The 27,982-nt window shown below is 40.3% G+C and overlaps 2 protein-coding genes across 5 annotated transcripts; one reads left to right on the top strand and one right to left on the bottom strand.

Moving 5' to 3' along the window:
• Positions 1–148: 148 nt before the first annotated feature.
• On the bottom strand, positions 149–11,450 carry DDX42 (DEAD-box helicase 42). Of its 2 annotated transcripts, XM_076059692.1 has the most exons (20): positions 11,269–11,450; positions 10,034–10,164; positions 9,676–9,912; positions 9,406–9,550; positions 9,090–9,151; positions 7,926–7,962; positions 6,820–6,972; positions 6,496–6,600; positions 6,213–6,332; positions 5,733–5,909; positions 5,222–5,350; positions 4,751–4,850; positions 4,575–4,622; positions 4,099–4,196; positions 3,436–3,712; positions 2,899–3,000; positions 2,572–2,696; positions 1,904–2,014; positions 1,367–1,480; positions 149–1,157 (listed from the first exon to the last, which is right to left on the bottom strand). In XM_076059692.1, the coding sequence occupies exons 3-20, from the start codon at positions 9,897–9,899 to the stop codon at positions 900–902; spliced, it is 2,385 nt and encodes a 794-aa protein (XP_075915807.1). In that variant the 5' UTR covers positions 9,900–9,912; positions 10,034–10,164; positions 11,269–11,450; the 3' UTR covers positions 149–899. The 2 variants fall into 2 exon arrangements, with proteins under 2 accessions (XP_075915807.1, XP_032801650.1); XM_032945759.2 differs by lacking the exon at positions 10,034–10,164.
• A 1,232-nt stretch (positions 11,451–12,682) lies between these two features.
• Positions 12,683–27,839, top strand: RNF113A (ring finger protein 113A). 3 transcript variants are annotated; one of them, XM_032945761.2, is made up of 10 exons: positions 12,683–12,843; positions 17,372–17,448; positions 22,000–22,095; positions 22,243–22,350; positions 22,536–22,645; positions 23,439–23,545; positions 23,781–23,870; positions 24,629–24,722; positions 24,868–24,974; positions 25,198–27,839. In XM_032945761.2, exons 1-10 carry the CDS (start codon positions 12,714–12,716, stop codon positions 25,290–25,292), a joined length of 1,014 nt encoding a protein of 337 aa, XP_032801652.2. In that variant the 5' UTR covers positions 12,683–12,713; the 3' UTR covers positions 25,293–27,839. The 3 variants fall into 3 exon arrangements, with proteins under 3 accessions (XP_032801652.2, XP_075915834.1, XP_032801654.1); XM_076059719.1 differs by lacking the exon at positions 12,683–12,843 and adding an exon at positions 13,149–13,260; XM_032945763.2 differs by lacking the exon at positions 12,683–12,843 and adding an exon at positions 16,624–16,862.
• The last annotated feature ends 143 nt before the right edge of the window (positions 27,840–27,982 follow it).

Below are 27,982 nucleotides of genomic sequence, written 5' to 3'. Positions count from 1 at the left end.
TTTGTATCACAATTGTATGGCCGAGTCTGTCATTGCAATCTGCATTTCTTAATATTGTAATTCTTTTATCAGACATTTCAGGTCACTGACCAGACAAGAAAATTGTGGACATGTTGGCATATCCTATTAACATATACTACGACTGGACTGTTATCCCAACTGACAAATCAGTCATTTATTTCATGATGTACATTTAAACAAACTTTGGAGAAAACTGTTTTGCCAGTGAAAAAAGTGGCTCAATATACATCCTTGTCAATAACGTAACACCAAGGATAACCATGAACCTAAACTAGCTAACAATCAAAATTTTATCCTGGAAAACGGGTACACATTTGTGTAAGATATATTCATTCCAACATGTCTAAACGATTATTTAATTGACTAAATATGCACAACCTTGTTCAATGAGGTGGCGTTTGACAATATCGCTTTTTCACAACTTCTATTTGAATGGACTTGAAAGCAATACAACAAAAACAAATGGAGACAGTATTGACCACAATTATGTTCATTTAAAAAGTGTACATTAAGTAACAGATATGTGCACGTGTACAATAAGCCTTGAAACCAGTTTAATTCAAAATATAAATTCATACTGAAAGTACTTGTCAGTGAGTCAATTCACTCTGATGATGCGCTTTTTCAGCGCACAAACAATATTCGTTCCAAAACTGTATGACTGCACGTTTTACACAAATATTTAAGCATCTTCAACAGCACTAAACCCAGGATTGATGAAGAAGTCACTAGTACAATACATTATACGTATAACCTGAACACATACAATCACCCACTTTAACATTGTATCCCTCAATGAAACTTAAAACCTCTCGATGTTTTGGAAGCAGTCTCACGCAATCTGCTGGTAAGAGGTTCTTGTCTTCCAAAGTTCTAGTTTACTTATCCCATCTAGTCTTTTTACGCCTTGGCGGATCAGCAGGGACCGCAAAGCTTTTAGGGGGTGAGTTGCTTTTGTCGCACACCTCGGCAGGATGAGTGCCAGAAGGGACACTCTGTAGGCTGCCGGCGCTCTTCCAGCCACTCAACCCCCCACTGGCAGAGCTGCCACCTCCACTTGCACTCTCACTGCTGCTACTCTGGGCTTTTGTAGACACCCCAGGACTCGCTGCCACAAACTGTGACTTGTATTGAGCCTGGGAGACAAAAGGAAAGCAATTAATACAAAAGATACAACATAGATTCCATGTCTCTTTTTTACCAAACATCCATAAAGAATAAAAGTACATTTTCCCTGACGGAAATTATAAATGTTTTCCATTAAATACTATCTTCTTGCACTGACTTAGAGTAATGAAGGATCTTTTACCAAGACTATGCAATTTTGAGATGACGCATTCAGTACCTTGAAGGCTTCTCTCATGGAAGACAGCCTGTCACCCATGGCTCCTGTGGGTGGCTTTATAGGTTCAAAACTTTGTGGCAGACTTGTGATGCTTTTCATGCTGCCACCTGAACCCTGAAAAACAAACAATGCTAATGTACTTAAATTTTCTTTAACTGGTTACCACCATATTTTCAGATTTTTTTTTTACAAAAGTATGTTACATATATTTGAAACATTTTCAACTAGTGGATTGACGATGGCTGATGCGGATTAATAATTTTGGCAGACAAGTAAAAATAGTATTAATTGGTGCTCATCCTTGATGGTAATCTTGAGCTATTGGTGATCATTTTGAATTCACCGTGATTGGGGCCATCCTCTCAATAGGAAAACCACTGTATACATTTACATTACAAAGCAGAGTTATTGATCATTTTTTGTTCGTCTATTTTATTTCAGTTGTAAAAAAACTAGTGACTGATCATTGTGAACACGCACAACAGCCATGCATGAGCTACTTTGATCGGAAAAATAAAGTTAAAACATAGCACTCACTGAAGACTCTGAGCCAAGGCCAGGCCTCTCCCTGTAGCCCAGGCCACCTCCACCCACGTTGAGCTTCCGACCGCGGCCACCCTTGAAGCGCGTTTTCCTAAACCAAGGATTCTGTAGGAAAGGGTCAAATCTTCATGGGTCCTCTTAATACATACAATTCCATTAAAAAAGCCCAAATAAAAGTAACAATTCTATGGAGCACCAAATGTGAATGTTACATTTATTGCAACTTGGTATAATTTTCACGTTTTAAGTATAAAATTGCATAATAAATGATAACACAAACATATCTTAATAACACACGATCACTTACCATGACCAAACACTTTTGGTTCGCCATCATGAAATTGGTTAAGTATTTTCGTATGGTAAATGTGAGTGCATGTTAAGGTAAGTGTACAGGTATACAAGGTGGTGCACGCCAGTGTTCAAAAGCAAGTGTCGTTTTTCCTCGAGTTGTTTATTCATACAATACCTTGTGCTGTCAGAACCAAGTTAAAAAATATTAAAACCAAGTAAATTGTCTCTTATTAATGGTGCATGAGATAAAAGGGACAACTATTTTTGAGAGTACAATTAAATGTGGAGACTGTACACGAAGAGATGGGCCTAATGAGCTGTGGCGGACTTCTTACATGGAAAACATGACATGCGTTCACAATACATACTTGCATGGCTAGGTCCATTAGCTCCTTGTGGACATGCTGGTTGGCACCTTCCAGGTTTCTCACCAGATCCCCGGCAAAGTTCATGTCTTTGTGCGTCATTAGTGTGAACGCCGTTCCCTTTTCGCCTATGGATAAAAAAAAAACCAGGATGAATTAAATTAAATATCTGACCATCTTTAGAATCGTCACGAAGCTGTACATTGTTCACATTACATATCCACGTGTAAAGATGCATCCCTGACTAGTAATACAGTTACTTTACTTTTGCTTTAGAATTAGATATTATCCATTATAGGTGCCCAAAAAAAGGCACGCGTGTACCCTCACCTGCTCTGCCTGTCCTTCCGACTCTGTGCGTGTGTGTATCAATATCTCTTGCCACATCGTAATTCACCACAGTCTTGATTGAAGGAATGTCCAACCCACGGGCTGCGATACAAGAAACACATTCAATATAATCAAGTTACGGGTCAATGCTTTTAATTAAGAATCCTGCACCACAGCACACTTTTTATATTACTTATGATCAGCAATACTATAAAAAGCATGTAAACATTCAACACAATGCATGTTTAGCTGATGCAGAGACGTTTCTGATATTACTAAGATAGAGTTAGACCATGCTCTTCTCGGCATGCAATAAGGGAAATCCAAAGGAGGGCAAACCAAACAACATTTAAAGAAGGAAACTGGGATCATGAGTAAAACTACATTGGAAGTGGGGGAACTGACATTGACATGGGTGACAATGATCGATCAGATTGTATCAGTGGCTTGTAAAGGATTAACAATGATTCATAGGTTAAATAATACACAATTTTATCAGTTCTAAATACCATTTTAATATCTGCAACAATAACTTACCAGCAACATCTGTGGCAACCATGATTGGTATGACCTTCTTCTTGAAGTCAGAGATGACCTTGTTTCTCTCACTCTGGTCCATGTCTCCGTGTAGCAGCCCAACCTGGAAGCCCTCCTGCTCCAAGTCGTTTGACAGTTCCTCAGAGTTGTCCTTCCGTGTGACAAATATGAGCACGCTTCCACTGGAAGTGAACTCCACCAGATGACTGCATAGCCAGTTCCACTTTGCTGCTCCATTGGAAAAGATCTCTACCCTCTGCGTAACATCTTCGTTGGCCTGTTGGGTAATTAAAAGGCAGTACACTTCTAAATCTGGACCATTTTAAATGAAGTATTTTGAGCCATTTAAGAAGTGGCTAGGTATGTATTTTGAACTTCTTTCACATCGTACGTAGCCAATCGCGATAATCACAGGTGCGGAGGCAGGACAACAAACTAAAGACAAAAAGCAATTTTGAAGAAATGAGTTGCAATGCAGGTTGCAGCTCATCCAACCAAATGCTCGATATAATTTAGTTCAATATGTAATTCAGTACAACTGTAAACATGTTTTTAGTGTATTACCTAAAAGTAGATCTTTATTCAAAGTGAAGATAACTATATTCATAGTTGAAGTGAATCTTTATAAAACACCAAGGGCACAGGACTGAAAAAGACATTCACCTCTCCGATGTCTCCTTGCACCACTCGAATGGGGTCAATCAAAATATCCCGAGCCAACTTTTCAACCCTCATCCTGAACGTGGCACTGTAGAGCATTGCTGCAAATCAAGAGTTGCAAAAATGTCCCTCAATTACATACTCCGTAAGCGCGAGTCAATGCAGAACAATTTCTCTTTGTAGGCTGTAAATGCAGACATGTCACATGGTATCAAAACGGTGTTCAAAACATGTTCAGAAAGTAAGACGCGCTGTAACAAAAATATAGCTTTAAGATAATATAATGCTAATGAGTATAGACAGTAGACAACAAAATACATATAAACTGTGTGTTTTTACAGACATTGTATACTATGGTCCCAAAACTAGTCAATCCCTTTAAAGTGTATTATAATTACTATAAAAATAGAACTTCATTCACTGAATGAAATGTACTTCCAATCTGCATAACCATTGGCAAATGTACATCCACGACTTACTTTGTCTGTCTGGGCGGACATGGTTGGCAATTGAACGGACTTGATATTCTGCAAAATACATTAAAAGCGTTTTGCACAGAAAAATAAACTTCCACGTAAGACGGCAAATAAAAGGCTTACTCTTTAATAATGTTTAGAAAACTACAAACACTAATGTTGATGGACAAAGCACATACCAAATCCCATGTCAAACATGCGGTCGGCTTCATCAAACACCAAGTAGGTAACCCGTTGAAGATTTGTCGCCTTCTTTTTGACATGGTCAATCAAACGGCCCTGTGGAAGGTATTCTAGTTACACAAATGCTAACATTGCTTATACCACTGCTGGACAGAGAAACCAGTAAAAACAAGGCACGATATTATGGAATACTACAGAAGTGTTTTTTTAAAGGTGTGAATCTCAGTGGCATTACAATATGCCACCAATGATAGACGTTTATACGAGAAATATATCACGCAACAATGTTTCAATGTTTCTAGATTGACATGGCTAGGCACACTTACCAATTAAAAGACAGTAGTCACCACATTGACAAATATATACTGAATGGAAAACAAGCATTTGGGGAAGGGAGGCAGGGTTTGATGGAAAGGGCACATCTTCCATACCACAGTGGCATTGTGTGTCTTGTGGTTTGGACTCACGGGCGTGCACACCACGATCTCAGCACCCTCCTGCAGCGCCTTTGCCTGCTCCCACATGCTGCCACCACCGTACACAGCAACAGAGTGCAGGTTGTATGCCTTTCCGAACCGTTTGCACTCCACATTGATCTGCAGAGTTCACATCAATGGAATGTATTGAGCTGCTATAGAATGCAGCTTCATTTTAAAATACAGCATCACTCATGCCGGACATGTCTCTAGAAATACAAATCAGCTACAATATGCTTAAGTAACTGCAAAAAGCAGTTAAAACTTCCTGGTTGGTGCATTTTTGTAATAAACTGTAAACGTTATACTCCAGTATATTTTATCGCGTATGCATGCAACAGCTATTATTTGATCGTGAAAGTTACTTCACACAAGTCTAATGTTTATACACACATTTTTGTACATATTGCAAAAGGCTATCAAACAAAGAGTAATAATATCTAAGGTTTAGAGGCAGATCATAAACGACAAAAATATTCGCACACGTGGTCGCACACATTACCTGCTGACAGAGCTCCCGGGTGGGCACGCAGATAAGACCAATGGGACCGTCTCCTGGCTTCAGTTCTTTCTGTGCCATGATGTGTACCAGCATTGGCCAAATGAACGAGGCTGTTTTTCCGCTGCCGGTTTTTGCGATACCGATTATGTCTCGGCCGCTCAGCGCTATGGGGATGCCCTATGCCAGAAAAAGCATGTCACTCAAATTAAATCAAGCAGAAACTTACAGATACATATTATTATATTGCAGATGTACTCCATCTCTTTATGGTAACACAAACACCTAATGAGAATGATATACGATGTCAATATAGATTTCCTGTATTTTGAAATTAAAATACAGTATATTTACAAAATTACCACGCACATTGGTTTGACGATGTAACACTATGCCAACAATATGCAAACAGGCATGTCACTGTGAAGTTCTGAGCTTCCTGTAGTACATAATCAATTATTGTGCATATCTAAAGATCCCCACCTGGCACTGGATAGGTGTGGGTTGAGTGAACTCTGATTTGCGAATCAGATTAAGGAGCTGTTCATCAAAGCCAAAGTGACCAAAACTTGAGCAAGGCTTGGGAGGAGCAGCACCAGACACCTGTGCAGGGCAAAAACACCACCAAAGGTAAGACAATGTCCAAACAAGACAATGTCCAAACAAGACAATGTCCAAACAAGACAATGTCCAAACATTTGTCTGTTTATGTCCAAACATTTGGCTGTTTATTCAATGCTTAAAGAAATCTAAAATAGCATAATACCTTTAAGTTGAGCTTGTTCCTCAGTTCGTGAGCCTCTGATGCACCAAGTGATGAAATTTCTTCATGCTCTACATAAAAGTTCTTATCAAATGGTTCGTACTCGATCTGCAGATTAAATTTAAAAAAAATCAGCGACTGGTGTACACAATTCCCTGAATACTGAACAAAACATGTTTAAAACACAATTGCAGACTGACAAAAAGTTAAATATATTTAAGAAACTATTAAATAAAGTGGTTGGTAAATATTAAAATACAATTCTTGTGATTCAAGTATTAAAGAAATCTTTTAAAGAAAACATTTGTTTAAAAGTCTGTTCATCACCTCTGAGTGATCAATGGAAGGCAGAGGATCAATGACTTTGTTCTTTTCTGGAGGAATTGGGTTCCCATCACTGTCATAGTCCATGGGGTCTTCCTCGTCAACAGGCAGCAGTCCAGCAGTGGGGTTCTCCTCCATGTAGCGGAAGTAGGCTTCCTGCACAACACACGGCACAGTAATGGTCCATCACCAGTTAACCAGCAAGACGCCATGGCCACTTGCAGTCCAATATGAAGTGGCGCAAGCTTACAAAACCATGCTGTGGACAGTATGCGAACAATCCACAAAAGTATTACACTGGAATGTAAATATGTAAATTAGCTTCATATTTTTTATGTGTTCACCTCAGTCCCATGGGCTGAAGCTATAAATAATCTTAAGGATAGATGTGATTTGCACAGTAAATCGAGTCAAATTTAAGAGTACAATAAGTTTTTTTGCTTTAAAATCAAATGGATATCAATGACCTAATCAGCCCATTAGAGCAAAGTCATATGTAATTCACATCTGTTATCTTGAATTGAGTGTATATGAACATTCACTCTTCCATCAGGTATTTTTTAACAAAGAATACACAACCTCATCACTACTTATGGCAGCATGCATAAAAACACAATTCCTCGTAGATATTTTACACACTATCACGCTCATCCTTTTAAAAATATATTTTTAAATGTGAAAGGTAGTTTAGTACATTAACAATTACAAAGTTTTTTATTGAAAAACTTTAACACATCATATCTGCCAGTTTGTGGCTACCCTTTTCATGCAAGTGATGAATAACTCCTCCTATCAAGAGAAACGGAACTGAGGTCTATAAAATAATCAAATATAGTCCTGATTACTCGAAAATACCAAGAAATAAATGATGGCACTGTGAATACCTCTGTAATGTCGAGTGGACAGGTTAACTACAACTTATCACCATTAAAAATCAATATACAGATAGAGCAAAGTGTTATTGAAGAGCCTCTCAGTGGTTCATATAACAATGACAAGTGCTCACTGCTGGCACTTTCCACTGACCATAACTGGAAGAACTATACCATAATAAAAAGAGAAGATTATAAATATAAGAGAGCCAAGGGTTGCAAAGGTAACACACTCACTTGTCCATCCTCCTCTTCAATGTCATCTCTTACACCCCTGTAGAAACACAAAGGAAAAACACAAAACTTCCCTGCGTCTGTTCAAAGAGACCCTTTTATTACAGCTACAGAGTCTGCACTATTACAACCACCATCTTGTGGAGACCTGGCGGAAGCAGTAGAAAGGCTATCTGCTTTCGCAATATCGAACTGAATGGTTTGGACTATCATCTAAATCAGTGATTCGCAACCTTTCTTTAACCGCAAACTACTCAAAGAAATTCCTAGAATTTTTTTGTGAACCAAGATGCAGGAATAAATATGGTGTTTTGTCAAAAATGTGTATCTCCAAGTTCCACGGATCACATCCCATGGCCTTGCAGACCACGAGAGAGACGAGTTGAGAACCACTGATCTAAAGCATCTGCCAATTATAGTCTTGCGTATGGAAATATGTTCAGGAGCTAAATGCCAATGTCGAGGTCTTTTAGCTACGATAGGACTCGTGGTTTACTCCATGATCCATAGTTTGGGTTGCATAGCCATAATAGCACTGTAGCTTGCCTTCAATTCTACATTTATGAAGCTTTACCCATGGGCCTGTTGATGTTGTGATTGATGGTACACCATAGTTTGAGGAATAACAAAGGTAGAATGTGCAAAGTTTTGGTCTCGAATAAGGTGTTTACTCTAGATGTTTCACTGTTGCCAGCATTCATCGAAATTTTGGTGAGAATCTATCTAGGGTGGTGACAGCGTGATCCCAGAAAGGGGATCGAGTCTTGAGTTGGCGGTAAGGTACAAAGTTTAAGTATTGGTTGATGGGTAGCTTGTCGTTGGCAAGAAAATGTGTAAACCGCCTTGCAGTTTGTATGTCTCTGCAGATATTTGGTGGCAGACTGTTCACCAGATCAGTGAACCAGGGGATTGATGTTGATTTCAGTGTTTAGGTTATGATGCGCATTGCGTTATGTAATTGTGCTTTTAGTTTTGTGATTGAGCTCCTAGATAGCACGGCAATTCAGAGCACATCAGCTGTTTGATTTGAACTTTGCCAATTAATGATTCCATTCATGATTCCAAATATAACTATTCAGCTTTTAGAAGTTGCACACTTTCAATCCCTAGCCTGTGCAGTGCCCATATGATAAAATGGGACATTCCAACAAAAAATAAGGTTCTCACTTGTCATCTTTCTTGGCGACTTCTTTTTCCTCCAAAGCTCTCATGTCTCTTGCAGCTTGATTCTTGAAAATATAAAGAATGCATTCGTATATACCGTCACACTAAAATGTCAGTAAAACACACTAGCTTGTATTTATATAGCACAAGTATTGTAAATATTTGATATAAAATACAATGTCTGTAAAGATACAGGTACAACAAATCATTTTATACTAAAATGTAAATCAGTAAGACTTCTTTTAACTTGTCTTCAACTTTATTAAGGGCAAATTCAAACACCCTGCCTGGCATTTTACATTGCAAGACATAATTGTACCTCCACTTGGGCCATGAATGCATCCAGTGGGTCATCATCACTGTCAGAGTTAAGCTGCTTGCGGGAGGGAGAGTTCTCTGCAGGGATGTAAGGCAGGCCAGAATACTTTGATGAAGAATCTTCATCCTCATCCTCTTCAAAGTACCTGCAATAATAATGCATACCAACCAACATTTAAAGTACAAATTTATCACATTCATAAAAATGCAAAAAATAATTTCTAAATATTCTGCCAAAATAACAGAAAAAAATGTATTAAACAAGTCTTACGAGCTTTCGTCGTCAAATGTTGGCCGCTTGGACCCTATTTTGAAGAATGATGTGTTTGGTGCAGTCTGAGGGTTTCCATAACCTCCAGAAGAGGAAGACGATACAAACGACGTATGCAAGTCGTTTGGAAGTTGTTTTGGCTCTTCCTTCTTCGCGCCGCCCATGGCAAAGCCTCCAAACCCAAATCCCCTCTTTTGGCCAGGGCCTCCTTTATTCCAATTCATCCTCACGGTTGTACTGAAATGTGAAACAATACAGTTATTGTTCTGGTAACAACACAAAGTGAAACAGCTCCAAAGTGTACATTAAAAGCCAAGTGTCGTAATATTAGCAGCGCATGTCAGTGACATTTACTTACAAGTGATTCTATAAAATAGAAAACCAAATAAAATGTTTTCTCCTCCTTGGTTTAAGATGCAGGCAGTGTGCTCGAAGGTTGTCACTTGAAGGTACGTCTCCAAAAAGCAAATCTTCAGCTCTTGGATAATGCTACCGAGTTTGAAACAACAACAAAAACTAACTTCGTGACGCATTTGCAAGTGTGAGCTTCCCGTGCCAACTAAGGTGGCATAGTACTTGTCCTGTTAACGATTAGACAATGATGGAAACTCTAATATCCAAGTGGGGAAAAGTCCATCCATTGCACAGCCAGTTTCCTTCTCACAAAGCGAGTATCTGATGGGATGATTGTAAGGATTTGAACTCGAAACCACTGTACTGATTGGGCACATTCAAACCACATCAGCACGCGGCCGATAAACAGTATTCAACAATTGCACATGCATACACAATACGCCAGATCTTGAAAGCTAATCAGTGATGAGCCGGAATACTGCTTGAATAGAAGACCACCACGCACGCCTGGTTCTAATGGGCGTCTGAAACGCTATGTAGACAGCTCAGCAAAGTGCATTGTTGATCTGTTCACCAAGCAGCACTGATCAGCGTGGCGGGTGATCAAAACACCCCTTCCAAGACCCGTTCGGCGTGGGGAGGCCCCCAATCAGCAATGGATTGACAAATGAGCCGTGCACGACAATTGAACGCAATGGTTTTCAACATTTTTGGTATGGCGGCCCCCCCAATGAAGAACACTGGTCCTCGCGACCCCCCCCCCACCCCCCGTTTACTGAGGACACGATAACGAGATAAATGACACATACACTCCTCTGGTCAACGCGCTGTAACGCAATTGTTCACGTTGTGCATTAGTGCGTTTTTACGCACGAACACTAAAAGTTACGCTTCCGTTCGCAGCGCGAATTCTACAGTATCCGTGCAACTACCCACGCGCTCTCCCCTCAAAGGCTTCCCCTAGTTCAATGGAACACTCCCCACTGGTTGAAATTCGTTGAACTGTTTTTTTTTATTATTAAACAATGTTTTAATAATACGAACAATATTAGCCAAGTGCACACGCGTCTTCTAAACTCGGAGGCCTTTGTTGCTTAGGGCCCTCGAATCTAGACTTAGCGTTCGTGCGGGCCTCGGGCTGGCTTCCACGGCAGGAGACCCAGGCAAGGCAAGGCTCCATCTCAGTGCGTCGTGCTAAATAAAGGGATGAAACGCGCGGGAAGTTTGTTTTATTCTTACCTCGCGTCCTACTTCAGGCGGTAGAGGTGTCGGATGAGAAACCGATTGATGCGACTCGTTAACTGTTTATTTACAATTAAATCTGAGGCAGCGTGAGGCGGAGTTTCGGAGAACGTCTCGCGAAGCTACGGGACCCGCGCGTCGCCAACTGCAGGCAAGTCTCGCGAGAACACGCACATGTTAATGAGGTGGGGGGGGGTCTTCGAGATTATGTTAAGTATGTACCAGACCAATGCAATGCAAAAAAGCGGCACTCCATCCAGCGAGGAAAGTTTTTCAATCAGTGCATGATGATAACTCAGGGCTTAATTTATCACTTTAAATGTTCCAGTCCAAAACCAGTCAAGACATACGGCTTACCCCGTATTCATGTACAGGGAAATTTAGTTTTCAGGTCCATTGCGGCGTACAGCCGTTTCAATAGGGCACTTTTTTGTTTGTATATTTGTTTCTCGCTTGTGATGGGACTTTGTGGGATGAATAAGGGCACGGAGTGACCAAGAAGGTCTGAATTGGTATGTAATAAGGCAGGCACTGATAAGGGGCATGTGGCTAGGAGTGTGAATTATCGGCGTAAGGCACTGCCAAGTAGGGTACAAGGTCGGCTTATCCATAAGTACTTGTATTATTGTACTCGATATTACTAGAATTCTGTTGCGGGGCGGGGGGGGAGCTAATGATGTACACGTTAAATAAATACAGCATTGCATAATCATATAACCACACAATAAGTGTGATGCTGGTCAAGAATAATAACGGAGTGGCAGCCATGGAATGGAACTGTTCCGAGAGGCACGTACAACAATGAGATGGAGCGATTAAATCAGCTTGCGTGCAGGTGTTAGATTGTTGCAACATATGGCGCAGCCTTCCTGTCAATGCACTGCTGGATAAAGACCTCCTCCACAAGCCGTGCGGGTCGTGGCGAGGTTTATTCGCCGATACTTCACCAGGCTGGTCGGTGCGTGCATATACATTATTATTAAAGTACTATTAAAATATTATTGAAGTAAAGTTGGCATTGTAGGAGGGGGCACAGCTGGTGCATCTGCCAGTCATCTCAATCGGGCAACCCATGGCACCTGCTGGGTCTGCTGTCCCGTGACCTCCTGCCAGCAGCGAGACTTCGACACTTCACCTGGCTGGCTCAAAGTGCACGTGGCCTGGCACATGGGGCCGTGACGTCACAGTGGCGAATGGCGGCTGCCGGTTGTTTTTTGTTACAGGATGAAGGGTGCGTTCACATTTATGCTAATTAGAACTCGCGATTATGTTAATGACGTCCGTGATCATGTTAATGTTCTCGTATCTACGTGCCGATTGGCTGACGGGGTCGTGACGCGCCCGTCAAACCAATCGGTGATTGGCTAGCGTCACGGACTTCGTGTGAGTGTGACAGCGGTGGAGAGGGGGTGGAGCTTCGTGGGGGGAGGGGGAAGTCGCTCATGGCGGAGCGCGGCTTCAAGAAGGCCGTCGGCGGTGGCGGCGGCGGGAGTGGAGGAGCCGCCGGCGATAGCAGCGCCAGGAGAAGGAGGTTCAACCCGAGGAAGCGGCCAGCCAGCGGCGACCGCACGGGTGCGCGACCGGGGAGGTGTTGGTGTTGGCGTTCGACACACACACACAAGTGATTAAAAGTTGAATCGGGGAAAGACGCGGCGGCTGCGGCGCGAAGCGAAGCGCGTGTTGCCTGCCACACCGGCTTTAAACCGCGCACGTGGAAGCGGTGGTTGGTGACGTTCGACGATGGGAGCTGTAATGGTGTAGAAGTTTGATTGCGATCGTGATCTCATATCGGTGGCAGTGCAGTGGTGTAGTGGTTGAGGCGTGTTCGTGGTGGTGCCTTGTGTGGTGCGGAGAGCTGTAGTGTAGTTTGCAGGGGTGTGTGCAACACGGCCATGCGGGTTCCATTCGGGCTCGCGGTCAACAACACCAGCGACGTTTACCTGAACCGGTCCTGGGCCCTCCCCTCGTGCGCCGTGCCGGCCTTCGTAGGTGCTCGCTAACAGCGCTTGCCCCTACAGTCTGTTGAGGCTACACGGGTGACCTTTCGATGTTGCCTTGTAATGGTGTAGGAGGCGGCGGTGATTGTGATGTGGTTATGTGGTTGTTGGCGGTGACGGAGGAGGCTCGTGAAGGACGCTCCTGTGCAGTTGGTAGCAGTCGCCCTCCCAACAACAGCGGAGTTGCGAGAGGAGCGACGCTCATAACAACGGAACAGAGCGCCGGGCGGATAAAATGCAGCAAGTTGGCACAGTATGGGGCACCTATAGCACCTGGTGTTTTCGTGCCATAACAGTCAACGAACCTTCGACACTTTTTGTGGCCTCGGAGTGCACCTAGCCTGGCACAAGCACCGTGAGGACGTCACCTGCGCTTAGTGGCGAATGTCGGCTGTTGTTGATGGCGGTGTGGTATTCGCCATGTGATAGTAGCTGTGGTGGTAGTAATTTATGAAACTGGTGGTAACGGTAGTGTTGGTGATTTATTTATTGGTGATAGTGACTCGTTTTATTTGTTTATATATATTTTTACTGGTAGGAACGAAGTTGTAAACTGAGTGTACCAGCCTGCAATAGATTAATGTGTCCGTCCGTCGTCCCCTTTCAATACTTTAACGAAGTGAAATCTCGTGCTGTTGGGGTGTAAAAATAAAATTGCGCAAAATTCCAATGTTTCTACCAGCCCACCCTGCAGGGACCTGTTTAAGCGATTTGTTTACCTTGCCTATAATTTGCAAGCCTATAATGTTTTTGGATTATTTGTTGTAACGTTCTGACCCCCCGCCCCTACTGGACGTCTGTGAAAAATAGATGTATAGTTCATTGGATTCCTTCAGTATAAATAAATATTCCGATTCTGATTGGGAATGGATGCTCGTATTGTAGCGTCCGTGGTTATTTGGGACGTGATTAGAGCGAAAGCCAATGATAATGTGATTAAAGTTTGGGTCAGTTATTGGTATTGCATTGCAGTTAAAGGGTTCTGTCAAAGTGGTCATATGAATTGGGTCAGGGTTGGAAAGTGGTAAGTGATTATGGTTGCTTTAGGGTCAGGGTTAAAATGTACTCAGTGTTAGGGCCTAGTCTTTTGTTAGGGCCGGAATTACTGGTGTTAGGATTATATGGGTTATGGTTAAAGATGTCCTGGGCTGATATTGTGTTAGAATTAAATGGGTTCGGATTCATTTTGACACGGCGTGGTTTAATTGTAGTTGTGTTTTTAGAAATAGCCAGGAGATGTCAGTACATTAAAGGATTGAATCCATATGTACAGATCTTTCAATATAGAATTGAAGCTTTCGTGACTGCATAAATTACTATACTCATTGTTTTTTTCGGTAAAGTCCCGTATGTAGAAAATTAATATAAAGTCACGTATGTAGAAAATTATATTAATTTTCTACATACGTGACTTTACCGAAAAAAGCCAATGAGTATAGATCTTTCAATGTTATCCCTTTTTATTCATGAGGTTTCTCTGGGTACTATGGCTTTATTTTACCAACATGCATAAATTGAATCGGCTAGACTTCCCAATGCTGGACGTTTCTGAAAAATATTCATAAGATTCGGTGATTTTTTTTTTTTGCACAAGGTGAAATATTACGGTAGCTTTTGAGGGTGAAGACTTTAGTTCGAGTTAATGTACATGTGTTCATGGATATTCGGGTAGAATTAGATGGGGTAGTGGTTAGGGTTGCGGTAATGTTTAAAATGTACAGGGAGGGATGAAATTGGTTAAGGATTTAGATTGTGTTTTTGGTTATATTGGTTAGGTTTTGTGTTGGAGTTAAAGTGATCAGCCACAGTGGTTGAGCTGTGGTTTAAATGGGTCAGGGTTGGGATGAAATTTATCTGATTGTGGTTGTGTTGGGATTAAGTGAGATGAGTAAGGATAAAAGGATTGTGTTAGGGCACTTAGAGTTAAATGGGGTAATGGCAATAGATGTGTAATGGTTAAATGGGTTACAGCTCAGTGATGAAGTGGGTCTTTGTTAAAGCTATATTGTTTATGGTTATATAAGACAAGGTTAAGTTAAATGGCTAAATTGATCATGGTTAAATGGATCAGGGCTAAATATAATTAGTATTCAACAAAACAGGATTATGGTTCGGTCTACTTTAAAATGAGATAAGTTAGTTAAATTAGTTAGTTAAATATAATAACAGTATTGTATTTGACCTCTTTTAAAGTACAGTACCTGTACATGTGTACATACGAGGTTCGTGCTACATGATTATGAATAAGCAGTGAGCAAACTAACAGATTGCATAGTTCATGGAAATAAACACTGCTTTGAATATTTTATCGTGTTACATAGCAGGTACAAACACGATGACTCACTGACAGAGGATATAATGTAAGAGATACAAATGGAGTTGAGCTGAATCTGCGTTCAGATGTTGTGGTATCTAAAATAGAGTGGGGCAACAGAATTAGCTCTGCCATGAACATGCCCTCATTTATATATGTGAAAAAAATGTTCATAACGACGGTGGAGCTTGGACATGTAATATGGTGCACAACAGGTCACCTCATTCGTTGCCATACGCGTTCCAAGTAGGGGTGTAACGATTAATTTATCAGTGAATCTTTATTCTAAGCTATTAAAATATCCGTGAAATCAGACGTACTGTATATGAATCGATGTTTTTGTATTCATGTGGATTGTGTTTAATGCTTTCACATCACCCCTTGTAGCCAATAGGCGCCACCACATTAACCACAATGTTTACATGTTGACATAAATGTATGGTATATAAAGTACACTATATATTTAATAGTTATAGGAGTAGCTATTGCGGCCTGATCTGTTGTACCTGTGGATATATAGTTTTAAATGTGGGTGATTGTGGCTGCACTGTATAGTTTTCGATATTTCAGTACCAACCTCCGATTGACATGATAAGTCACTGTATATATTAAAAAAAAACTCTTTATTGATTCCGGTGTCATCTTGTGGCATGAAACTTAATGTTCCATTACGTTATGATAAACACATTTTTTAAAATATATTTTTGTGGATACCACAATTAGTAATATGTTATACAGTATAAAGCTTGTGGGGTAACTTTCCAAAAGCGTACCTGTTAACCCCTTATCAGTGTCTACCTTATTACAGACCAATTCGGACCTTATTGGTCAACCCGTGCCCTTAGAAATCTCAAAGTTAATTCTAAAAAGCCCGTATTGAAATGCCTCTATGCCGTATGGACCTGAAAACTTAATTTCCCTGCATAAGAATACGGGTAAACCGTATGGGTTGACAGGTATGGTCAAAAGTCACAGGCTTGGGCTCATCCGGGTCTGCATGTAGTGATGTCATAGGAATGAGACTGCATCGTTTAAAATCGGGATGTTTCTCATGTCGCATGACAAAAACACAGGCCCCCTCAGCTAGCACAAATGCCAAATAATTCGCTTGATGAGCCTATTGGCTTGATTGATTGTAATAACGTTCATACACTGAGGATAAACATTTTTTTTATTTTGGTCAAACGATTTTTATAATTGTTAAAAATGTGGTGATCTGCATAATAACGGTTATAGAATATAACGATTCGTTATTGGTATTCAACAAGCCTACCCTAAATGTAGGAATATTCGGATTATTTTATTGCACATTGTTGGTTTTGTCAAATGTGATTCAAAATGTACAAAAGTGTTACTAAAGGATGTATTATCCGCTTTGCATTTTAAAATAAAGAAATTTATTGGTGTAAATTCTTGTAAAAAGATCATTGTTAATCACAGCTGGCTGCATTGCCCCAGTATGCTTGTGAAATACAAAATAAATAAATAACCCGCACTAATGTCGCGCGGTATAAGAAATTGATAATTGATTTACAGACTGCATTTGTCTAAATGAATAATGCTCCTCGGGGGTGGAGAGCAAAGAGGGGAAAAAATATAGAGGGGGGGAAAAAGACAACCGCACAATGCCTCTGTTTGGCATCTGCTGCTGTGCCGCGTGGGGGGAGGACCTCACTTTCGTCGTGGTGTGCGCCACTGACCTTGTCTGCTTGTTTTGAAGCCTTGCTATAGGGCCAGTAGGCAATGGATTTTTCATTCTCGGACATTTTCTGCATTCTTCCCGAACCAGAGAGCAGCGATGAGGATGGCGCAGCAGTGTTCAGGCCTGAGCGAAAGCAGCAGGCTGCAAACCCCATGGTTCAAGGCGTAAGTCTTTTTTTCCCCCCTCCATCATATCCGTGCGCAGCAGTGCTTAATCGTATGCAGACTTGATTTATCTGAACATTTGTATGCTGCTTCTTCACGTCGTGTGTTTTATATTTTACGATACGATGTTGCCATTGAAAGGTTTTGCATATTTTCAGCTGGACATAATCCACGGAGAGGTTCTGCATTTTACACGTGGGTTTTTGTTTTCTCCGCGACTGCGTTGTTTACTTCCACGAATTGAAATCTATGTGCAGAGAATCCTAATTTCATTGCATGATGTCACTGCTGGTTGCTACAGTGCAGTTTATATTGTATGCTATACGTAGTATTTGTTGTGTTGTGCAGATATACATGTATATAGGGCAGTATTCATTCGTTTATTATTTGGAAATTAACAGCAGATGTTCATTGCCGATTCATCTTAATATCACAATTTTTTTTGTATTGTGTCCATACTACATTGTGCATAATGCTGTGCAGATTTTATATGTTGCAGTAGATAATTAATGAAAGTGAACATTTGCCAATTATGCTTGTATGTCAGATCATTGTTATTAATCGTACAAACATTGGTGATTCTACTTTGGCAGTGGTGCACAAGCACAAATAACAGTCAACTTGTCCGTCAAATAATACTACCTTAAAAGGGAAATGGATATCTACAATGTTTATAAATAAAATAAAATTCATCAGAGCCCCATGGTTTATGGTGCAGTTTCCCAAGTGCTATTCACTCCTCTGGCTTGTGTGTGCTTTTAAGAAGGGCCATTGCCTATTCTATATTTTTCCTCTTAAGGCAGATTGTCATACGTGAGAATATAATTAGATATTAATGCGAGTTTTTGCTCCAATAATAAAAACAATCGATTCCATTTTTTTCCCCAAATATATATTTGATATAAATTTTATATACAACGAATAAATCGTTTGTTCTTATACACAATGCGTCTGCCAGCATAGACTCAACATTTACAGTGAGGGAAGAAAGTATTTGATCCCCTGCTGATTTTGTACGTGTGCCCACTGACAAAGAAATGATCAGTCTATAATTTTAATGGTAGGTTTATTTGAACAGTGAGAGACAGAATAACAACAAAAAAGTCCAGAAAAACGCATGTCAAAAATGTTATAAATTGATTTGCATTTTAATGAGGGAAATAAGTATTTGACCCCTCTGCAAAACATGACTTAGTACTTGGTGGCAAAACCCTTGTTGGCAATTACATAGGTCAGACGTTTCTTGTAGTTGGCCACCAGGTTTGCACATATCTCAGGAGGGATTTTGTCCCACTCCTCTTTGCAGATCTTCTCCAAGTCATTAAGGTTTCGAGGCTGATGTTTGGCAACTCGAACCTTCAGCTCCCTCCACAGATTTTCTATTGGATTAAGGTCTGGAGAATGGCTAGGCTACTCCAGGACCTTCATGTGCTTCTTCTTGAGCCACTCCTTTGTTGCCTTGGCCGTGTGTTTTGGGTCATTGTCATGCTGGAATACCCATCCACAACCCATTTTCAATGCCCTGGTTGAGGGAAGGAGGTTCTCACCCAAGATTTGACGGTACATGGCCCCGTCCATCGTCCCTTTGATGCGGTGACGTTGTCCTGTCCCCTTAGCAGAAAAACATCCACAAAGCATAATGTTTCCACCTCCATGTTTGACGGTGGGGATGGTGTTCTTGGGGTCATAGGCAGCATTCCTCCTCCTCCAAACACGGCGAGTTGAGTTGATGCTAAAGAGCTCCATTTTGGTCTCATCTGACCACAACACTTTCACCCAGTTGCCCTCTCAATCATTCAGATGGTCATGGGCAAACTTCAGACAGGCATGAATATGTGCTTTCTTGAGCAGAGGGGACCTTGCGGGCGCTGCAGGATTTCAGTCCTTCACGGCGTAGTGTTACCAATTGTTTCTTGGTGACTATGGTCTCAGCTGCCTTGAGATAATTGACAAGATCCTCCCTTGTAGTTCTGGGCTGATTCCTCACCGTTCTCATGATCATTGCAACTCAACGAGGTGAGATCTTGCATGGAGCCCCAGGCCGAGGGAGATTGACAGTTCTTTTGTGTTTCTTCCATTTGCGAATAATCGCACCAACTGTTGTCACCTTCTCGCCAAGCTGCTTGGCAATGGTCTTGTAGCCCATTCCAGCCTTGTGTAGGCCTACAATCTTGTCCCTGACATCCTTTGAGAGCTCTTTGGTCTTGGTCATGGTGGGGAGTTTGGAATCTGATTGATTGATTGCTTTTGTGGACAGGTGTCTTTTATACAGGTAACGAGGTGAGATTAGGAGCACACTCTTAAAGGGAGTGCTCCTAATCTCAGCTTGTTACCTGTATAAAAGACACCTGGGAGCCAGAAATCTTTCTGATTGAGAGGGGGTCAAATACTTATTTCCCTCATCAAAATGCAAATCAATTTATAACATTTTTGACATGCGTTTTACTGGATTTTTTTGTTGTTATTCTGTCTCTCACTGTTCAAATAAACCTATCATTAAAATTATAGACTGATCATTTCTTTGTCAGTGGGCAAACGTACAAAATCAGCAGGTGATCAAATACTTTTTTCCTCTCACTGTACAGTGGTTTACATACACAGTATGTTACATACACATGGACCCCCATATATTGACTTAACTTTGTTAAATATTTTCATCTCAGGACAATTTACAATTAAAAACAAATTAGGGTAAAAACGCGAATGGTAATGATTATATTATTTAACACTTTACAACCTTCATTTTTGTCTTCGGACGTACAGTACTTAATTATCAGTATCTAAACCAACGTTTAGCTGTTGGGGAAAAAATGCATTGGAGTAGTTTGTATCTCCTATGTTTAGGCAACTCTATGGTTAATGTTTCCCAGTTTTAATTATTGGAAGTCCCTTTATATAAACACAGATTTGGTACAACGTTGTTCCTTCGTCTTTGAGAGTTGTAGTGACCCCCCCACCCCTTCCTCTCTCTTATGGAAAGAGCTAATGCCGAAATGTTTTCAACATTCGTTGAAAAGTAGTAATTTGCATGCCTGTGCATATGAAAAAAAATGTTTTGTTAAAGTAGGCACTCTTTAAATTAAAACTTAGTTTTTCAAAAAAGTAGCCTGCCATCCGTGTGTTCTGACATAAGTATTGTATATTACAGGGAGGTAATTCTAAGATATTACAAAAAATTTATACTATGAAAACATCGAACAACTTTTATATATATTTTTTAAGGTAGCATATTTTGGTTGAAGATAAAATCTATAATTTGTAAATGTAATTTTATAAAAATAACTCTTTATTTACCCAGGGAAGCCTCACTGACTCTCAAAATACTGTTTTTACGTGCGGTCCTGCATTGGAATGTCCAGCCACTTCCATTAATATGTGGAGACATGTGGGAGGAAATTGACATGTGGGAGGAAATTGACATGTGGGAGGAAATTGACATGTGGGAGGAAATTGACATGTGGGAGGACATACTTGGATAAAACCAACTCATAAGAAGGGGTACATATATAGCCCTGCAAAAATAGACTCATGATCCCATAGCTCTTCTACCATAACCTGGTCACCTTGCAGCCTAAGCCTACAATGCTTGGTATTGATATTCCCAGACAAGCTTCCATCCAAATTATATCCTGTGTCAAACCTGCTTAGAAGATCTGATGTATTGATGGTTTTAGTCATGAAATTGAAAACAATGTGAATGTTCCCATTTTGCGTTTTGTGTACCCTTTTATTAAGTATGTTATGAAAGAGAACATTGAAACACATTCCAAAGGAACTTTGGTGAATAGCTGTCGCGAATTTGTTTTGTTCCTGCTTGTAAAGTGGGCACATTAGCTGAATTCACTGTGGACATATGATCCTGATGGCAGTACCCCGGGGTACCCAGTAATACAAAATGGCCGAGACAATTAAATATTTTATTTCTGGGACACTTTTTTCCAGGGGTGTACCCAACTCCGCGACTGGGGTACCAATCAATCCGAAATCAATGCTACTCCGCGATGTCGAAACGCAGCGAGGACGATTGCCCTGAAACCCTGAACGCTCGCACGCACCGTAGTGCATCGTGTACAGCTCGTCGAGATGAGTCGATTACCACATTGCTGACCATCAACAGACTAAAAATGACCGCATCGCGGACATTATGTGAGAGCCGGGTTACTATGGGACCCCAGAGTACCGCCATAAGGTTCATATGCATATATTGAATAAATCTCAGTTCCTCAGGTCAGTGTTTGCGTGTTTGTGCATACAAACACAGTACAGTAAAACCTTGGATTGCGAGTAACTTGGTCTGCGAGTGTTTTTCAAGACGAGCAAAGTTTTTAATTAAATATTAATTTGATAAAGGAGCGAGGTCTTGCAATACGATTAGTACGTATAGACGCTTTGTCTGCCGAGCATCACGTGATCACAACTGATATACGAGTGCTCTGATATACGAGTGCTTTGGATTACAAACACGTTTCCGGAATGAATTATGCTCGCAATCCAAGGTTTTACTGTATATAATTGCTTACCTGTATTTGTATATACTCTGAATCATTACAGACCAAGCGAGTAACCCGTGAAAAGCAAAAGTACAGCAGCAGTGAGAGCGAGGAGGATCGAGGAATAACTGTGGCCTACAAGTCTTCACGCTCAGCAGTAAGTTATTTTTATTTAGACTTTTATTTTTTTATCTGGAAAACTGCTCTTAACAAGCCAGTATGTCTAAATCCTTTTACACGATTAGAAACCCAAGTGCTGCAATAATGTTAATGTTGTGGTACTTGTCTGTGATTTGCTTTTCAGAAACCACTGGGACCAGATGACATGGGTGCCACTGCCACATATGAGCTGGATACAGAGAAGGTCAACGATGCACAGGCCATATTTGAGAGAAGTCAACAGATACAAGAGGTATGTCTATAGCCAGACTAGCCCGAGAAGACGGCTGATAATAGTGTGATTGCATATACTATTGGAGTAAATTTGGGCAACTTTTATGCAATTACACCTAATGTGTGAGTGCAGCTTTAGTTCTTTTGATTTAAACATTACATACAATATAGGTTCAAGGATTCATTGCAGAATGTATTTTTCAGGAGATAAAAGGAAAAGAAGATGACAAAGTCTACCGTGGAATACATAACTACACAAAATTCATCAAACCGAAGGAAACAGCAATGGGAAATGCATCGTCTGGCATGGTCAGGTGAATATAAAAAACAAGAGTGATTTCCTTCAGCAGTGTATTTGAAAGGATACAATAGTTTCACAGCAGAGTGCAGTAATACCCAAATCTTAGATTGTAGTGCTGGTTTCCAAACCAAGTAACAGCTAGTGGTCATTTACTACCAACTTTGGAGTCGGTGACAATTCAACACTGACTGCAAATATAATGGGCTTGTTAAATGTTAGCACAAGACCATTTAATCCTGATAGTGGTCCTTTTTGGCATTGGTTTATTACATTTGCTCCACCAGACTGAAATAGCCCTTTGCCAACATTTGAGCTGCAACCAAAACATGTTCTTGTATTTATTTTTGTTTAGCTGCAAGGTCTGAAAAGACCAGCAGGTTCATATTTGACTGATCTTTCAAAGACAAGCTTATTTATTGTGTATTTTTTTTTCTCCATAACGATACTAATGATTATGTTGAGTTGCGTATTCTCGAATGTTGCATCGAACTAGGACCTATAGCAGAAAGGAGGGTCCTTGCCTGTAAGATCTGCAGTTCACCAGCATTTTTTGAAGCAAGGCTGACTGCTGATGAGACACTATGTTGAAACTGGTCCAGAGTTTGCTTGTCTTTAATCAATGCAGCTGGAATTATACACTCCCGGAAGACCGTGAAGCTTGATGGGTTGTGTAAGAAATACTTTTATTCTTTTCATGTTGAGAGAGACCTATGTATGCAGTAGACATTTGTTATTTTGTATTAAAATAGAATGTTGTTTATTACACACCCTCTATCTGTAAATGTTTTTCTTTTCATTACTTGCAGAAAAGGGCCTATCCGGGCTCCTGAGCACTTACGAGCTACAGTACGGTGGGACTACCAACCTGACATCTGTAAAGATTATAAGGAAACTGGATTCTGTGGCTTTGGTGGTAAGATGCGGCCAAGTTTTTACGTGACGCATTCATCAATAATATACAGAAAATTTCGTGGAGGAAATTGCGTGTGATTGTGCGGTTTTGCAAAGCTTGTTCCCATCATCAGCTGCTGTGATTTGCTGATCTGTGTTATTTGATATTTTTGGCAGTGGTTGTCCTGTCCATTAAATACACACTCAAATGGCTAAGCTTCATTGATCACTTGCTTTGTCATTCTCTCATTATACAGATAGTTGCAAGTTTCTGCACGATCGCTCAGACTATAAGCATGGCTGGCAAATCGAGCGGGAGCTGGAGGAAGGCCGCTATGGGGCTACAGGTTGGTGAAAATATTCACATTGTAGCCAATGTGTTTGACAAATGTCTTGTTATTTACACTGAATAATACATACTGTATGTCATCATCAGTCATGGTCAATCCACTGCTAGGTGATTGTCTTCCCAAGCCGCAACCACCACTCACGATCTTGCGATGCAACTGTTCATCCAGAACCTTCACAGGAACTGATTTAATTGCCCCATCTTCTTGAACATTCTCTGAGGCACGTTCCATACATTTGTTGCCATCCGTTATTATTCTTCACCATCTATCATCCCTTATAGCAATACATTCTGCCCAAACTCACTTTTCTCAATGGTTTGGATGATTTAATTAACCCTGTATATGTTCTCTAATCAATGTTTATTTTCCATTAATAATGCTTTTGACCTTTTGTCATAGCAGGTTGTACACAGTGATTAAACATGTTCTTTTAGGCATATTGGTTTGTTTCTTTTCATTATCAATGTCAGCTCTCCAAAGGCACTCCAACTTGCTCTTGACTGCTTCTTTATCTCGTCTTTTAGATTTTAGTCCATTTCAAATGCATTTTTTAAAGAGGGAAATGCACTAATTTTAATATTATATTTATCTTATGAGTAATTGTTCTGTATTTTCCCCAAAGGATCAGGTTATGTTTAAAATTAAAACCTTGAGGAAAGCTTTCAATTTTTGGTCATAATTGCATTACATTCGTTTAAATTGAGCAATATCACTTCTACCAGCAATTGTGACATTAATCCTGTGTTTCTCAAAAGCGGAAGAAAATTATGAAGTCAGCAGTGGGGATGAGGATCTTCCTTTCAAGTGTTTTATCTGCAGGGAGTCATTCCAACACCCAGTTATCACAAAGTAAGCTGAGAACCTAATGGTTATGCTGTATATGATTACGTGACATTTAAAAATACATAAATTATGTGAATTTTCATTGTGAAGAGCACTTCATCCATTTAATTCCTAACCAGTGTAATTCTACTCAATTGTTTGTACTTCACAGGTGCAAGCATTACTTTTGTGAAAAATGTGCCCTTCAGCATTACAAAAAGTCCAAGAGGTGTTTTGTATGTGGACAACAAACAATGGGGGTGTTCAACCCAGCTAAAGGTTCTCAATGATATTTATTTAACACTACCTAAAATATTGTTGTGCTAATTAAAAGCACTTTGGTTTGAATTAACACGTTATTTTAAACATTGCCACTTGGTCGTGTTGTAATTCGTTTCATTTAAAACAAATAGCATTATGGTGGCCTCATCGTTAATTATAAAATATTGTGATTGCAGTTGATTTAACAATATTGTCTGATGTGTTTAATTTGTCACCTCAGAACTGATTGCTAAGATGGAGAAGATAAAGCAGAATATGAAGGGGAATTCCGATGAAGATGAAAAGTCTGCACCACAGCATTCTCATAATGAATAACAAATTCTGCATCTTCACTTTCTACTAATTTCTGTCTTGACGCATTTGTATTGAGCCTCATTTTTACTGAAATCCCTGTCAATTTACAGTAAATATTGTCACGTCTTCACAGTAGATTTTAGGTATTGGCTATATGTTTTTGTAAATAAACTTGACAAATGGAATTACCCTATGTTTTTTTGCCCATGTTAAGGAAACTTATTCAACTATCCTATACAGTTAAACATGGAAATGTGAATTTCATTTCACTGGGTTCTCATGTTGCTAAATAGGCAACGTGTGGATACGCATTATCCTTTGGCAAAATAGCTCAATCACAAGGTCATGCGTGGACTTTCTGGTCAGGAGACTAGGTGAGGCTGCACTATTTGAGAAAGCAGAACTGGTTGTTGTGTTAAACGTATGTTCTTGATTATAACACCTGATTCGGCCTTTTGCTGTCATGTTCTTTGCATGTCAGACTAGGAAGATTGCCGCCGTGTTGGTATACCTGTTGTCTGCTTCTTTTTGGGTCTTTTCCATATCACATTGGGTTAAAATAAAAAAATATATATATACAATTGCTGAGCAAGGGCCCAAAAGCCCAAAACGTCAAACAGCACTATCAAATTCGTAACAGGTATTAATTGATTTATTGATTTGAGCAAGGTTATGTATACATACACAGCTACTTGTCCCTGAATTCCCCCCCCCCCCCCCCCCCCGTTTGAATTGATACAAATTTAAAATATATCTGGTTATTTTGCATTGGGGCTTGTTTTCTCCAGTTCCTGGCTGTTTCCTGCCTTTCCCGTGCTTCGGTGTGGTAGCACAAGGTCTCTTCAGAGCCTGCTCGAACTAAATGTTAGTAGTACAGGGCCTGAGCTGTGTCATTGTGGTGCAGTGTTGACCCTGAGGCCTGCGCAATATTTTTGGTGGCATGTGGTCTGCTTGGAATCAACTTGTGCTGCATTGTGCCTCTGTTGGAACAGTTCTTGGGGCTGGACACAGGAAGAGAGGCATATGAGCCGTGTTTTTATTGAATTTGGTGGCTGATGTGGATGGGCAACCTGATAGCATACTGGACTGGCCTTTTATCCCAAATGGCTAATTTTTTCAGAAATGTCATCGGTGATTAACTTTGGTGCCTTTTGGTCTGCTTTGCGCGTGTGGGGGGCGGTTCATTTTAACTTTCTACGCAATTCAAAAGGCATTGCTATTTTTCATCTTGTTCCCATATTTTATTTCATTGGTGTTCCGTATTTTAATTGTGTTGCAAGACATTTGTGCCAAATGAAAATCTCAATCCCTAAACTAGCCACTGCCTCTAGAGGACTGCCATTACTATTCATTGCCTCGTGCTCATTTATTACATTGAGGGGATGCTGACAACTCGGGAGAGACAAAGCTGTGAAATATCCATCACCAATACTGATACAATCGTTCATATGGGCGACAAAAATATTTGTTGCATTCAACTAAAGAAAAGCTTGGTCAAGTATGACTGACAATTCCACAGTCCCTCGTATTATTTTAGAATGACGTTAGCCATCGTTGAACCATTAATCTGCTTGGCACATGCATTTTATATGGCCTGTGAATAATCTGACCAAGGAGGCATTCAAGAAGCTTGGTTTTATTTCCTGTGCCAAAGCATTTTTCTAATTCTGAACAATTATTGCTCGAATACAATGTATAAAATCAGCTGAAGTTAGAATATTGTCTTCTGGGATGAAGCACCCGGTTCCTACGTAACTAATATAATTAAATGTAGCAGTCACGGTTGATAATCCATCACTCACTACAATCACTTGCAGTGATGCTTGTCTCTTGCGGTCAGATGCGTCATTACTCTTTTGTCACGACTATTCTGGTTACTATTTTCTTTGAACTTTTGATGGATTTCTCCACCCATCTTGGGGACTCTGGTCTACCGGACTGTTTCATCTCATCCACCATGTGCAACCTTCACACTGCAGGTCACAACACTTGTCTTTCAGATTTTCCCCTTGCACTGCTCGACTTTGTAATTTCCAAAGCTATGATTAGTTACCTTTAGCTTTTATTTGTGGCCAGGTCGCTTCTGAAATATAAGTTAACACATTTGGGCTTTACCAGGTAGGATGGGGATGGTTTAGTTTTATTTGTATGTTTTTCGGTGTTTTGTTTAGCTTGTACTTTGCACTGCTGTCGTGTTTTTTGTATTGTAACGTTATTACCCGCCCCTATTGGACATCTGTGAAAATTAGCTTTATAGCTCATCAGATTCCTCCAGTATAAATATTCTGATTTCGAACTGTTATACGTAAGAATTTGGACAGTGCAGTTTATTGCGTGACCCATGAGGCCCGTGCTCGGCAACGGTGTTTAAAAATAATAATTTAGCATGCCGTGTGACATCGTCGCCTTTGTCGAAAAGGCTTATTCATTGTTTTTGGGTCTTTTATACAAAGTATTGGATAACCTTTTGATCAAAATGGCTGGTTTTATATTCATTTATTTGGTAGTGCCGCTTTGGCAATGATGCACAATCACACACCCACACAAATAAAAACTCCAACACGTTTATTTTATGTGCTATGAAAGGTCATTGCCCATAACGTCACTTATATTTGTCCCGTTTAAGGCAGTGTTATTGACTGGCGTTTTGTATAGTACCGTAGAAGTACCGGATAGCATCAGCCTTATAATACAAACATGAATGTATAGCA

This window comes from Petromyzon marinus, chromosome 4, assembly GCF_048934315.1.
Source record: "Petromyzon marinus isolate PM22_M1 ecotype Great Lakes invasive population chromosome 4, UKy_Petmar_22M1.pri1.0, whole genome shotgun sequence".
Lineage (NCBI taxonomy): Eukaryota > Metazoa > Chordata > Hyperoartia > Petromyzontiformes > Petromyzontidae > Petromyzon > Petromyzon marinus.
This window is presented reverse-complemented; position numbering and strand designations above follow the sequence as displayed.